The sequence below is a fragment of the Cryptotermes secundus genome, unplaced genomic scaffold, assembly GCF_002891405.2.
Source record: "Cryptotermes secundus unplaced genomic scaffold, Csec_1.0 scaffold355, whole genome shotgun sequence".
Taxonomy (NCBI): Eukaryota; Metazoa; Arthropoda; class Insecta; order Blattodea; family Kalotermitidae; genus Cryptotermes; species Cryptotermes secundus.
In genome coordinates, this window is record NW_019737088.1 from 1402764 (window position 1) to 1417577 (window position 14814).

Consider the following 14814-nt stretch of genomic DNA (forward strand, 5'->3'; position numbering starts at 1 on the left):
TGGACCGAAGAGAGATGAAGTGACAGGAGGTTTGAGAAAATTGCATAATGAGGAGCTTCATAACTTGTACTCTTCTCCAAGTATAATTAGAATAATTAAGTCAAGGAGGATGAGGTTGGCAGGGCATGTAGCACTAATGGAGGATACGAGGAATGCGTATAGGATATTGGTGGGAAAGCCAGAAGGAAAGAGACCACAGGGAAGACCAAGGCGTAGGTGGGTGGACAATATTGAAATGGTTCTTAGAGAGATAGGATGGAATGGTATGGATTGGATTGAGCTGGCTCAGGATATGGACTAGTGGAGGGCTCTTGTGAACACGGTAATGAACGTTCGGGTTCAATTCTTGAGTAGCTGCAGAATTGGCGGCTCCTCCAGAAGGGCTCCGCTCCATGAGTAAGTAAGTAACTTTTTTAACTTTTGAGATGTTTTTCACCGCATGTTTTCACCAATATGGTTATCATTAGGTGTTTAAAATTATTTTTGAAGAAACTGCTGTGCCTCTGTTATAGTGGCTTCGGGTATTACTCGTAATGTATGGTCTCCTCTATGCGCATGTGTATTCCGAGTGACGGGTCGTTCTACCTCTTGTGTTACGCTGTCTTTTTTTACGAATGTTTCATTCAATCGTTCATTTATTTATTACTTATTGGTCATTTGTTTGGAGCTGGGATAGCGCTGTTAGTACAGTGACCAGTCTACGGGATGTACGGCCGGAGTTCAGGGCCCGACAGATGCAGAGCCTTTCTTCTTCGCCGCTGGGCCCAGACCGCATTTGAAGGCCCCTCAGTTATTCAGTTATTCAGTATAGAGGGGGTGGGTTTCCCCATGCACCGCGACTAATGCCTTATTGGGCTCCATATTCGCTTATTGCAGATACAAAATAATCTGTGGTTAATAATATATTGTTAAATATATACAACTTATATATATTATAACGGATTTGGTTAACGCGTTGCCAGGCAACAGCTCTGTAAACACGAATACAGACAACAATAGAAGGGAACTGTTTTTTATGCGGTCCGCGCTGAGGAAGAGCACGGAGCTATAGGAAGTTTGTTGCCAGGCAACAAAACTGTAAACATGCATCCACAACAATGGGAGACGGTGTTTTTCGTGGAGCCCGTTCAAAGGAGTTATCTTAAAAACGAATGGCGCTACGAGTTCAATTCTGAGTTTTCAGTGGAAGACAGCCACGGAAGTTTCGTCTTAGAAAAAGAATAAGAAGTCGGCATGTGAAGTCTTGGTATGTGATTAGAATATTTAGTCACAGTGAGATTGTTTTAATTCCGTTACCAGGAGACGACTAGTGAAGGCTGAGAACCATAGTGTGTGTGTAACGGTGAACTGTAAATTGTGGAAATCAAGATAGCGCTTTATTTACATGTGATTAAGATAACTTGTATCCAAGGTGCTAATAACTCCAATCTTCCGAACTAGAGCCCGTCATTTTAGACGCGCGTACCAGTCTACACGCGACAGTATGTTCCACATAAATACCTTAGATATTTATACAACTCTCCCTGTAACAGGCCGTCGAGGCCCATAGGGATGTGACATGTTGATGTTCCCACATTTTCTAGACAATCGGCTCATAGATGGCGGTAAGGTTGTCAGTCTTACGCGCCGGCCGCCCTTTACCCCCAAGAATATTCCTTGTACTCATTTCTGTTAGAGGCTGAGTCGACCCCCGGGCCAAAATGTGGCTGGGAGGATTAGGTCAATTGAAAAAATTCAAGGACCTCATCGGGATTCGATCCCGCGACCTTCCGGCTTATAGCATAGTGCCTCAACCAACTACTCTACCGCGTGCCCCTGAAAACTGATATTCTGATTCATGTAAATTAGTAGTTACACTGGATGGATAAATAAAAATAAACTCAGGTCAACATCTTTCATTGTAAATTCCCCATTACACATTTTCACTGATATCTGTCAAGGTCTGTAGAATATGGACGTGAGACTCGTGCCGCACTTTATACATCTCGTTCAACGAGCGCATATGAAATCACGCAATTAAACATTCGACTGATATTTCTGCCCAAGATGAGTAGCAGAAATTGTTGCGTGTTAATCATTTGTCATGATGATGCCATCTCTTAACAGGTTTATGAATTAAATACACTAAATAATCAGTTCAGAATTACCGAATCAGATTATGGCAATATTTTCCGAATCTTCCTTAGCCACTCAGTCGGTTGAACGGCAACGAAAAAGTCAAACGAAATGCTTTTGAATTGTTCAGTGAGCTAGTGATACGTACATTAGTTAATACCGTATTTACGCATGTATAGGCCGCACATTTTTTGCCAAAAATTCAAGAGGAAAACTGGGGTGCGGCTTATATTCGAAATATTCGAAATCACACTTCATTTTAAAAAAATTATATTCATAATTAGTAATACAGGGTGTAATACTCCTGAAATAATATTCCAAGAAAATTATTTTTTCTGTAATTTCTGTCTGAAAATTGTGCTGCGGCCTATACACGCACGCGGCCTATACATGCGTAAATACGGTAATTCTGTCATATGAAATGAAGTCCTTTGCTGGAAACGAGCCAGGTGTTGCGTGTAATATCTGAATGCTTAGTTGATATTACAGTGTTCCCGTTACACGCGGCCAATCCCTCTGAAGTCTGATGTTAATGTTACAACGCTATCGAATTAAGAGGTAGAGCAACTGGATGATCAGAGAGAGAGAGAGAGAGGGTGACGTGGAGGATAGTAATGAAATGAAGTTTTAACCGTACAAATTCGTTGATGGCCGCGACAGACCAATACCACCAGAAGGACTTTCACTCTAAGGTTAAGTGTGCCCATTTAACTTCAGACTTTATGTAGCATTCAATGAGTTGTACATAGGAAAAAGATTTTGAGGAATTGCAATTCGTGGTCAGTTTGAAGGCCTTGCAAAGATGTTAGCCTAGAGAGACTGACGAAAATTATGGAAATTTTAGTCCTGATAGCCGGCTCTGCGGTCTAGTGGTCAGAGTTCCTGGCTACAGATCCAGAGGTCCGGGTTCGATTACCGGGGCTACCAGATTTTCTGAGAAATAGTGGGTCTGGAACGGGGTCCCCTCAGCCTCGTGAGGATAATTGAGGAGCTATTTCAAGGAAATAGCGGCTCCGGTCTAGAAAACAGAAATTAACGGCCGTGGGGATCCGTTGCTCTGACCACGCGACACCCTCTATCAGCTGAAATTGGCACTAACTTCGCCGACAAGCGGCGGTCGCTCGGTCGGTATAGTTCGCTTGCGAACTAAAACCACCGAATTGATAGCCGGTAACCTCGCCCGAAATTCGAACGACTACCTCCAGAATACAAGTCTATAATGTTTCTGACACGCCAGTTTGTTCACTGCATGTAGTGGGGATAGAAGGAAAGCTATTCTTTTTCTTATGCGCTCTGATGTGAGAAGAAAACTTTGCTTCATTTTCAATGAAAAATAGGTCAGTTTACTGGGCTGTCTTGACTTAGGATTTTGTGGTTTCTCTCAGTTAATTCTGGCGAATGCCAGGATAATAGTAGCTAAGTTGAAATAGGACAGGCCTGCCTCCTTAAAAATATTTTTAACTACCTACCACTTGCGATCATCTCATCGGCGATATAACTTCTACACTTGAAGCAACTTCAGATATATCTGACAGATATAAACCAGGATTGCATTTGCAGTACATCTCCTGGCGGGAACCCTCAGTACTAAATATACATTAAATCCATGAAGTTATTTTGACGATAATAAAACATAGGGGCGGAAGTAAACGGAACTTCTCCATTACGTTTTCATTTGAACGAAATATACATAAATTCTGCAGGACATTTCAGAGGATGACTCTGACTTCCGTCTTCGGATAATATGAAAGGATGTGGCAACTGCAGCAAGTCATAGCGGTACAGTCAGTTCATTTGCTTATAGATTATTTAACTATGATGTTTCAGCTGTACAGGTTATCTGGGAACAAAATAGAGAAATTCACAGATGAATCAGAAAATTCAGACCGTTCAGCGAGAAACCGCTCTAATATTCTCGTCTTTTGTAGTTTGACGCCGTATAGTGTGGTAGGTATATACTAACTTTGTTGAGGAACGTTCTGAATAAGGCCACACCATAACTCAAGCGGTTAGTCGCTGGTTGCCCACAGCGGCGGCCCGGGTTCGATCCCGGGTCTTGTCAAGTGAAATTTGTGGTGAACAAAGTGGCGGTGGGGCGGGTTTCTTCCGAGTACTTCGGTTTCCCTTGCCAACCTTCATTCCGCCAAATTCTTCATCATCATAATCACCCGGGGCAGGCTACAATAGGCCAATCAGTGGCCGCCGTTCCGAGTGGACCCAGTTGGACTCCACCCCCCCACTAAGCGAATTAAAAAAAATTAACGTTCTGAATACATCTTCGGGGAAGGATTGCTCTTCTGTCTTGAAGATGCGTGTAGAGCCTATCTCTGAAATAGCGGTAAACACCTACGAAATCATCCCAGACGATGATAATCCTCATGGACCACGGACATAGTGTTGAAACAACGTAAAAGCGCTGCAGTTCCCTCTGTGTTTGGCTGTGGCCTATAGAATGGAATCGAGGGGCTATGGAGAGTCCCGGAGAGAGAAGAGGCAATCAGCAGTGAAGTAATGATCACTGTCGTGTCGACTTCAGCGGATGTACGCTCACTGCACCTGCTCAACTGTCACGTGCACATGTGTTCTCCGACGCGCAGACCCATTGTCAGGCCCGCACTCTGTCTGTCCGCATGCTAATTACTAACGCAGATCTGCCGGTGTCCCCACACTTCTCTGTTTATGCTACGAATTGTGTTTGGTTCATTGGTTTAAAACTTGTGTGTTGCGCACCTCATTAGTACGTATTTACTCAAATATAATACTCCTTAGATTATAATGAGCCCTTCGACCCCAATTCTGAAAGTATAAAATCGTAGAATTAATTATAAACATCAGTTATATAAAACACATTTATTAATTAGTTCATACAGCGTGTCGTATGCGTCACGTACAAATAAAGAATAGGGATTATGAACCCTGCCTCCATGAAGCAGAGACCGTCTTTAGACGCTGATAGTCGCCATGGAACTCTTCGCTCTCTTTGGAACCCGAAAGTTCACTGCTCTCTTCACAAAACACTCATAGAACTCATAGAACACTCAACTCATAGAAATAAATAATATTGACCTTCAGCCCAGTAATCAACAATATCAAACAGTAAGGAAAATCAACAAGCATACGATGGCAGATTTTGTCACAAAATTAAGTAATGAATCATGGGACAATGTATTTGACAGCAATAATATTGATTCTAAATTTAATTGCTTTCTGAACACATACTTGAGGATCTTTTATTCAAGCTTTCCCTTAAAAATAGTCAAAAATGAAAATAAAAACAAATCCACCTGGATAACAATTGGAATAAAAACTTCATGTAAACACAAAAGACAACTATATTTGGCCAGTAGGGACAGTAATGATCCAAGACTAAAAAGTCGCTACAAAATGTACTGTAAAATTTTGTCAAAAGTCATTAAAGAAGCCAAACAGAATAACTATAACAGCCAAATTCTAAAATCAAACAATAAAATTAAAACCACCTGGGATATTGTGAAAGTTGAATCAGGAAAGAAATCTGTTAATGAAGACGTACAAAGTTTGAATATTGAAGGGAAGTCCACTAACAATCCACAAGCTATCGCAAGTGCATTTAATGAATATTTCCTTTCATTAGCTGAGAAAACATATTCCAATAATAATAATAATAATAATAATAATAATAATAATAATAATCCAATATACTATCTGTCTCGTGCCTTTAACAATTCATTTCCAAATATCAATCTCAAATTCTCAACAAGGAAGGAAATTGAAAACATTATTAAATCCCTTAAGCCCAAAAATTCACATGGATATGATGAAATCTCTACCAAATTACTTAAAGCAAGCTCTGTTTACATCAGTTCACCCTTGAATCATCTATGTAATAAATCTTTATCATCAGGTACTTTTCCTCAACGCTTAAAATACGCTGTAATGAAACCACTTTTTAAAAAAGGAGAGAGAAAATGCATCTCTAATTACAGACCAATATCCATATTGACTTCATTCTCAAAAGTCTTTGAAAAAGTTATGTATAATAGACTACTTGAACACTTAAATTCTAACAACATATTAGTCAAAGAGCAATTTGGATTTAGGAAAGACCTAACAACAGAAAAAGCAACCTATGAACTAACTAACGATATTTTAAGTGCTCTCAATGACAGATTAATTGTGGGAGGGATTTTCTGTGATCTAGCAAAAGCTTTCGATTGTGTTAATCATGATATCTTACTATCGAAATTAAATTTCTATGGAATAACTGGCAAAGCTAATGAATGGATCAAATCATACCTCAAAAACAGGTATCAAAGAGTTGAAATAAATAATAAAAACTCCAGTCATAATGCATTTTCAAACTGGGGAATTATAAAGCACGGTGTTCCACAAGGATCAATTTTAGGTCCCTTACTTTTTCTTCTCTACATAAATGATCTATCTAAAACCATCAACAATAAATCTAAACCAATTCTATATGCAGATGACACTAGTATAATATTTAAGAACTCTAAATTTGAAAACTTTAAAAATGACATAAATATTGTATTTGAAGCCTTAAACAGATGGTTCGAAGCCAATTTACTCTCATTAAATTTTGATAAAACCCATTACATATCATTCACAACTAAAAACAACCACCAAATTGATCTGGACATCAGTTATGCCAACAAATTAATCTGTAAAGTACTTGATACAAAATTCCTTGGAATACATGTAGACAGTACACTGTCTTGGAAAATACATATTGAACAAATTATACCTAAATTAAATGCAGCTTGCTATGCGATGAGATCAATTAAGCCTTTTATGTCACAGGAAACATTGAAGATGGTTTACCATGCCTACTTTCATTCTATTATGAACTATGGATTAATATTTTGGGGGAACTCTTCACATAGTGTAATAATTTTTAAAATACAAAAGAATATAATTAGAATCATTACAGGATGTAGAAGTAGAGATTCATGTAGAGAATTATTTAAGAAATTAAAAATTCTACCTCTTCAATCGCAATACATATTATCGCTTCTCTTATTTGTTGTTTACAACAAAGATAAATTCAAATTAAATTCTGATGTCTATAACATGAATACTAGACAAAAATATAACTTCCACCTACCCTCATCAACTTTATCAGTATATCAAAAAGGAGTCTACTTTACTGGCATAAAAGTGTTCAACAATCTGCCACAAAGTATTAAAAACTTGGGCAATGATACTAAAAAGTTTAAATCAGAGTTAAAGAATTATCTACATGCTCATTCCTTCTACTCTTTAGATGAATACTTCAATGTAAATAGAGAATGATGTAAAATTAAGTTATATTAATTTTTAAGCTAAAATTGCCTGTACTTATGTATGTAACCTTTTGACTTGTTCTGTATCCAAAGGTACTAAGCTACTTAGGATTTATAGAATGTAAATAAATTCAATTCAATTCAATTCAGCTGATCACTATACAGGGGCACTTAATTCGGCCAGCACCCACAACCTATTTGTTCAAGACCAATTTATAAAATTTTATACCTATGTCAAGGTCATTTTTCCTTCAAGTGTTTAAAAATAAACAGCTCAGGAAAGTATGTGTATATTACCTGTAAGGGACAAAATTGCAGGTTTTTAAGATTTATATACCGAGGAATTTCGTGAAGCTCACCTAACGTTGTCAGGACAGTGAAATCAAGTAAGATACGACGGATTAGACACGTAGAATGAATGGTGGATACAACCACATAAAGATTTCGAAGGAAATATCTCTTAGGAAGTGACAACTCGGAAGACCTAGAAGGAAATGGTAGCTTAACATGAAGACGAGTCTCGGGACAATAAGTTGTGAAGATGAAGGGAGATGCATCGTGTGTAGTGGCGAACTTTTATTATAGCGGTACTGAACACTAAAATGTTATATAATCATAGATATAATAAATCATTGTGATCGACAGCTTTTTTTTTTAATGGACTCACGTCAGTCCTCTACTTCTAAAGCACAATTATGTAAACCTACAGGAATATGAAAGTCCCGACTCCCCAAGAAACACTGAAATAACCAATTCCAAAACAAAGGTGTTCTTGCTCTTAACAAGCATCATACCATGAAGCCTTATTGGAAATGGAGGTGAAGCTCCACGCATATTTAACCTTAGTGGTCAGCTCTAGGACCCAGCCGTTCTAAGGCTACCGATTTTAATGATAATGGTGATATGCTGATGAAGGTTCTTTATCTTAGCATTCAACTGTGTATAATTTTATCAATTCAAAACAGGCTCACAAACTCCGCTGTTGATATTAGATGAAACTCATAGCGATTATATTCATATGAGGAGTTCTGTTTTCCTCGCTTAGCATCAAAATCAGCTAAAGTAGTTCCATAGGAACTGTGTACTCGTATTCTTGCTATAATGTTCATTTTAGCAGAGTAGTGTGCCTGTCTGTCTATCTGGTCGTGTTGTTATTTAGCTAAACCCCGTCTAATTACTGTCCGTAAAATTTATGACACTGAAATGTATGGAATAAGAAGTTGTTTGAAGGTAAATAGAGCCTTTATGTACTCTAAATGCCTCCACTTCCCTTCACACTCCAAGCAAAGCAATAACATTTCCGATATGGGTTTAAGTCCATGTCCTCTCTAACACATTCCATTTAGCCGACAGTAACGCTGATAAATCATTAGAAATCTTATCTGTCAAAAAATGTAAAGAAAAGGAAGAAACCCCTTCATAATTCTGCTACCCTTGCCTCTCCTCTCGACTCTGTGTGTTCTTTACACGAACTGCATGAGATGAACGAAAAATATGTGTGCCCTGATTCTCTGCGGGTTCACTTCCAAAACTAATAATCAGATTCCGATGAAACTTGGTGATACAGGTCAACGCTCAAATTTGTCACATATGTTTAATTATGTTCCCTATCTTCTTGCTTGAATGTTGTTACACTCAGGGCACATAGTGCCGCATAGGTGGATGTTAGTGAATATTGAGTCAGAAGGGATACGGAAGTGGCTTAATTTAGGCGAAAGGATATTGGAAAAGCAGGTAAGGGTAGCCGAGCAATCTAAGGCATGCACTGACTTCACTCGCTCGGAAACCGGGATCGTGGGTTCGAATGCCATACAAGGCATGGATGTTTGGTGTATGCATGCGTTTATTCTGTGTTTGTGTTGTCCTGTGTTTAGGCAGAGGCCTAGCTACGGGCTGATCACCCGTCCAAGGAGTCCTACCGACTGTGAAATGATCATGAAACTGAGAAATCAGCGCTCTGCTCCGAAGTTGGGAGAAGAGGAAGAAGAAAAATATAGGAAAACCACAAAGAACTTGAGTCTGTACAGTCGGTGTCCGGCTGATATTTGAACCAATAAGCTTCCAGCTACAATTCTGAGAATTGCCGATAAATTCATGGGCCGATTATATACAGTACCATTTAATTCATGGTTTTCATGAAGGTCGGATCCACCTTTATGAGTTTTATCATCGTAAAGGAAATTTATGTGAAATAACACATGGCCCTTGCTCAAGGTATATAAAGTTTATTTGAAAACATTTTCTTAATGGTGAATATTACCAGAGGAACACAATAAAAATTATTTATGACAACATAATGCCATAGTATATGGAGTAAATACGTCTGTAATATATATATATATATATATTTCTGTTATGTTCAGTACATTTTAATATTCCTTACAGTCAGAAACAATTTTCTTTCTATTTTGGAAAATAAGCACAATCGATCAATGTTTCAAATAAAGTACAAAATGCACAGCAGTCTGCCCGGTGCTTGCCCAAACATGGAGTGCAGTTGTTGCGTCTTATCGTCAAGAAGCAAAGCGGTTATCATTCTCTGTCCCACGCCCTGCTGAGACCCTCAAGCTCGAATGCTACTCCATGTTGGACAGCAGATCTTAGCACCGGCTCCTGCGGCTACGCACTGAAGAGTGCAGTAGGCAACTGCTACAGAAGCACCTTAAAATAGGGTACGGTCGCTTCCTTCCAAATCCTCTCAAATTCATATTCGTTAGTCGTCTATACATTCAATATACTTGTACAGCCTCAGATCCTGACGGTAGAATTGTCCCTGTACTTGTCTAATTAAGCACTACGACATTAAGGCGTATGGAGGAGTGAATGTATAGTTCCACATCTTCTTGACCTCGGCACTATGTGGAGGTGAATGGTCAGCTTCACGCCCCTGCCGCTCTACCCCCGGATAAAGCGCCCTCAGTACAAATTGGATAGGAGGCTGGGGGGGCCTCAGAGCCGGTCTGAACAATGTGCAGAAGAGAAAATTCTAACCCTACCCGGACTCGAACACCGGGCTTCGGTCTTCCAGTCCGTAGGCAGTCGTATATACCGACTGCGCCACCTGGGCTCGCCTCAGATCCTGACAGCATCGTTAAATAAACAATAAATGAATAAAATAAATACATATGTAGTACTGTTTGAGGTCCCCATTCGTCATGAAGTCATTCATTACAGATATAAATCGGAAGTGGATATATCACATGGTGTAACTAATTTCATCGTGAACATGTTGATAGTCAAGTAAATTCTTCTTTTTAAGATATCCGAAAAATGTTGCTCGTCACCATATTGAAGCTTGTTTCCATTTCACACTATCCTAAGCCAGATGAATCCAGTCCACACCCTAACACCCTAATATTTCTTAATACAGTACCTTCTTATGTACGTGTATCTTCCCTTGTGTCTTTTCCCTTGAGATAAAATATTTACTCCTTGGCTCTGTCATGCACTAAGAACTCTATTCTCTTTTGTGACAGATGCCCATTCTCCTGCCTTTTGTCTTCATCCCTTCATTACCATCTCACTCAAATTATTCTCTGGTTCTCAGCCTTTCCTTCTAGAGCCTGGCTCACTTTCAAACAGTTTCTCGTCCACCCTTGTTTGAACCATTTTGATTACTCGTCCATGCCCCAGTTGCACCAGTCTTCCTTTAATATATTCTGCTTCATCAGAGGAGTTCCTTATTTCTTGGTTACTTCTGATTCTCCCAACTCCTTGCCCAGTTGCATACCCATACACCTTCCTCAGAACCTTCCTCCCCCTCATATTTAACACAACGTTATCCTTTTCAGTCATAGACCATGTTTCATCACAACTTGTTTTAACATTATTTATATTTTAACTTATAATATTCTGCTCACAGTTCTAAACTTAAAGATGTGCTGTGGACCACAATAATATTGTGACATACAAAACACTGTACTGCAGAACAACCCCGCTGTCGATCCATGTAACGATGAGGGTCTCAGACTACGCCATTTTGTTTATGTAGTCTGCCATGCCAGCGCCTTCTTCTCCTAACAGTAAGTTGCAATACTGCACAGCGCGCCACGGATATATACAGAACTTCTCGTGGTGTAGTGTTTAACCTTTCCCTGTTACATTCTCCGCACTCTTAAAAACACTGGATCTCTGTAATAATTAAATGTTTACGCTTGAAATCAAGAAACCTCTTCGTTAATTAAAGGTAATGATGGTGGACCTCGTAGTACCAATGGTATCTAAATGTTCAGTACATGTTACTCCTCTGGGCTGGATGGGATTTAAGTACTGCTCCTCTCTGCTATGGACTATAGGACCAGGAAAGCTACATTCCAGTCGGAAAATCTGAAGGAAGAAGACAACTTCTGAGATCTACTCGTAGGCCTAGGTGGCAAGATATTATTAAAATAGTTCTTAAAGGAGTCTGAGTGTGTGAAAGTGAACTGAGTTCATATGTTTCGGGATAGGGTCAGTGGTTGGTTCTTGTGGACGTGGTAGTGAGAATTCGAGTTTAAATAAAGCAGGCAATTTCATGTTCGGGTAATCGAGTATTAGCTTCTCAAGATGGAACCTGCTTCATGGAATTAGTTGTTTGTGGAAACTACGCGTTGCTATAGAAACACACTAATATAATGTAAGTTTTGAGGTTTTCACGGCGATGACAATGAAGAAAGTTGTCTTCTGGGTTTAGGCACCGTGTATTCTTCGTTTTGGCCGACGTTTCGGAGGAACGTAGCGCCTCCATCTTNGTTTTCGTGGTTTTCGTGGTTTTCGTTAGATCTTCCAGGTGACTGGTAGGACACTATCTTAAAATTGGCCACGACCCTTTCATTCCCTGTCCTTTCCGGGTGAGTTGTTACGTAGAGACAAACACATATGCTGCAAATAATCAGATATTTAAATTGTTTTGCCTGAAATATATGTTGTGTCCACAGGCGCCTTCTTGATCCCTTACCTCATTATGCTGGCTCTGGCTGGGAAGCCCATGTACTTCCTGGAATTAGCAGTGGGACAGTTCGGTGGCGTCGGTCCATTGGCCCTGTGGAACTGCTGTCCCATCGCGAAAGGTGAGAGTGTGCAGAGCCTTCTGATTCTCAGCAGCCCTGCACAGACATTCCACCCCAGACACAGTTTCCTGCGCCACCTCTTGTCATTATCCTGATATCCGGATTAAGTCTTCACTTCCTCAAGCTCTCTTGTTTAATGTGTGTGCACTTTTACCTACATGCATACTGCATTCTGCTCCGAACTCCCTTGATTTGACCTCCCTAAAGAAGAATACAAATTATGCAGTTCGTCATACTTTGTTTTCCTCAGTTCTCCAGGCACTCCCTCCCCTTTACATCCAGATAGTTCTCAAACACCCTCAATCTGTTTCTCACCTATATGAAACAAAACGTTTACTTAGAGTTGTGTATATTTTAATCTCTATGTTTTTAAATTTAGTTCGAGAAGACACGAGTTCCCGGATAGTGCTAGAAAACTACCTGAAATTAATCTTAGGGAGGCCTCATAACGAATATATTTTGTTCCTGTTGAGATATGTCATTTTCAGATATTTGAACTCTGCCATATTCTGGAGGGATTTATTGTTTCTCTCTATATTATTATTTAACATTATGCTGATGAGCCCACGAACATATACTTAATATTCTCTGCGTCTATTTTCGGACCGACCTCATCTCTTACAACTAACTAATAGAGTCTGTGTTTTTTTATGTGTGATGATTATTGTTTCCCTGTCTTTTAATTTTATTCTGTTTCCTTTTAGAACAAAGTTTAAAGAAATGTAATGGTGATGTAACCATTTCTTACTGATAAGTTTAATAATAAAGAACTACGCAATTCTAATAAAAAGAAATCACTTTCAATTTTCGATCATATTATTTTCTTTTTTTATTTATAGTTATTGACAATGTGAAATATACATTTCTTTAAGCCAATGTGCTGACTAGTGTGCAGATTTTCAGCTTTATTAATACACACCTTACATGACGTGAGTGGGCGACATCCATCGATGTTCACCTCATAGCCATAAGTCTTGCGGTGATTTGCGTTTCAGACGTCTGTTAATCGGTGGCAGTAACAGGGGACGAATAAGTGGGTTGTCGTGTTCCCGATCATATTATGAAAATTTTCTTATGATCATTGTGTCTATTAGGAAGAACTTTTAAAATATGCTTTATAAACTCAAATGTGTTGAACATTTGCGTAAGCTTAGAGTGTTGTTGTGTGTTCCCTGCTTTCTTGTGCACTACTGCGGATAATTTTATGCCAAATATAGAATATTTATTGGTGATAAATCAAAGATTTAGTTCTGAAGTTTTAATGGCTTGGATAACTGCTTATTTGGAAGTCTTGGCTTGTCTTTGAACAGTAATAAATATAAATATAGCGAGTACAGATAAGAAGCCTTCGCAGATGTTTTTAATGTTGGAAATGGTTTGCTGGATACCATGGGAATGGTAGGCCGATGCAGTGGAGAGCATACAGAACAGTACTCAAATAAGACCACATTCTGAGAGGAAACTTGACTCGCAAAACTAGTATGTAAGATTATACATTCCCGTTATTTTATCGTGGCCTCTGGGCTGCGCGAGAGGGAGGGAAGTTAAGAATTGTGATACGAAACAAGACAGTCGCCCTGATGTTTGTAGGTAACATGTTGGTTACAGTTCTGTCGGGAAGTATTAGCCATGAGATTTAATGATGTAGTGTCTTGCAAGAATTTTTACAGTTCCACCACTGAACTCATAAGTGACCACCATCGCTTTTGTTTCATTGTGCGCAGTTTTACCGTGCTCGCTCTCATTACCACGTTAAACACTCCACACTCGATCTCGAGTGTAAGAACGTGTTAGAAGTCTGACTTACCTCCTAAGAGGGGCCGCGCCGTAGCTCAAGCGGCTAGTCCCTGGATTCCCACCGCGGCGGCCCGGGTTCGATCCCGGGTCTGGTCATGTGGGATTTGTGGTGGACAAAGTGGCGCTGGGGCGGGTTTTCTCCGAGTACTTCGGTTTCCCTTGCCAATCTTCATTCCACCAAATTCTCCATCATAATCACCCGGGGCAGGCTACAATAGGCCAATCAGTGGCCGCCGTGCCGAGTGGACCCAGTTGGGCTCCAGCACCCACTAAGCGAATTTAAAGAAAAATACTTCCTAAGACATTACTTTCTGACCGTGGACTCAACCAATTTTCCTGCGCAATCAGATCATGGCAACATTTTTATAGAAATAAAATTGGGGGTCTATAAACTTATAAACTGACGTAAGCACTATATTCCTCTTCGTGCATGCCGTATAGAAAATTAATATGACTTAAACTGATTTCTGTCGTCATGGTAATTTATGTATAGAATTAAGGCTTTTAAAGCGTTGGGCTTTTAACGTGTTGCGGGACGGTGCTAATCTCCAGATTGACGCAATTGATATATGTTG

At 39.5% G+C, this 14814-nt stretch overlaps 1 protein-coding gene across 1 annotated transcript in view; it reads left to right on the forward strand.

The window, feature by feature from the left end:
• The window catches only part of LOC111870083 (sodium-dependent proline transporter), a 106170-nt gene that overhangs the window by 55492 nt on the left and 35864 nt on the right, over positions 1-14814 (forward strand). The window contains exon 3 of the mRNA XM_023862066.2: positions 12311-12442. Coding sequence (XP_023717834.1) covers positions 12311-12442 — 132 coding nt within the window. The remainder of the gene's footprint in view (positions 1-12310; positions 12443-14814) is intronic.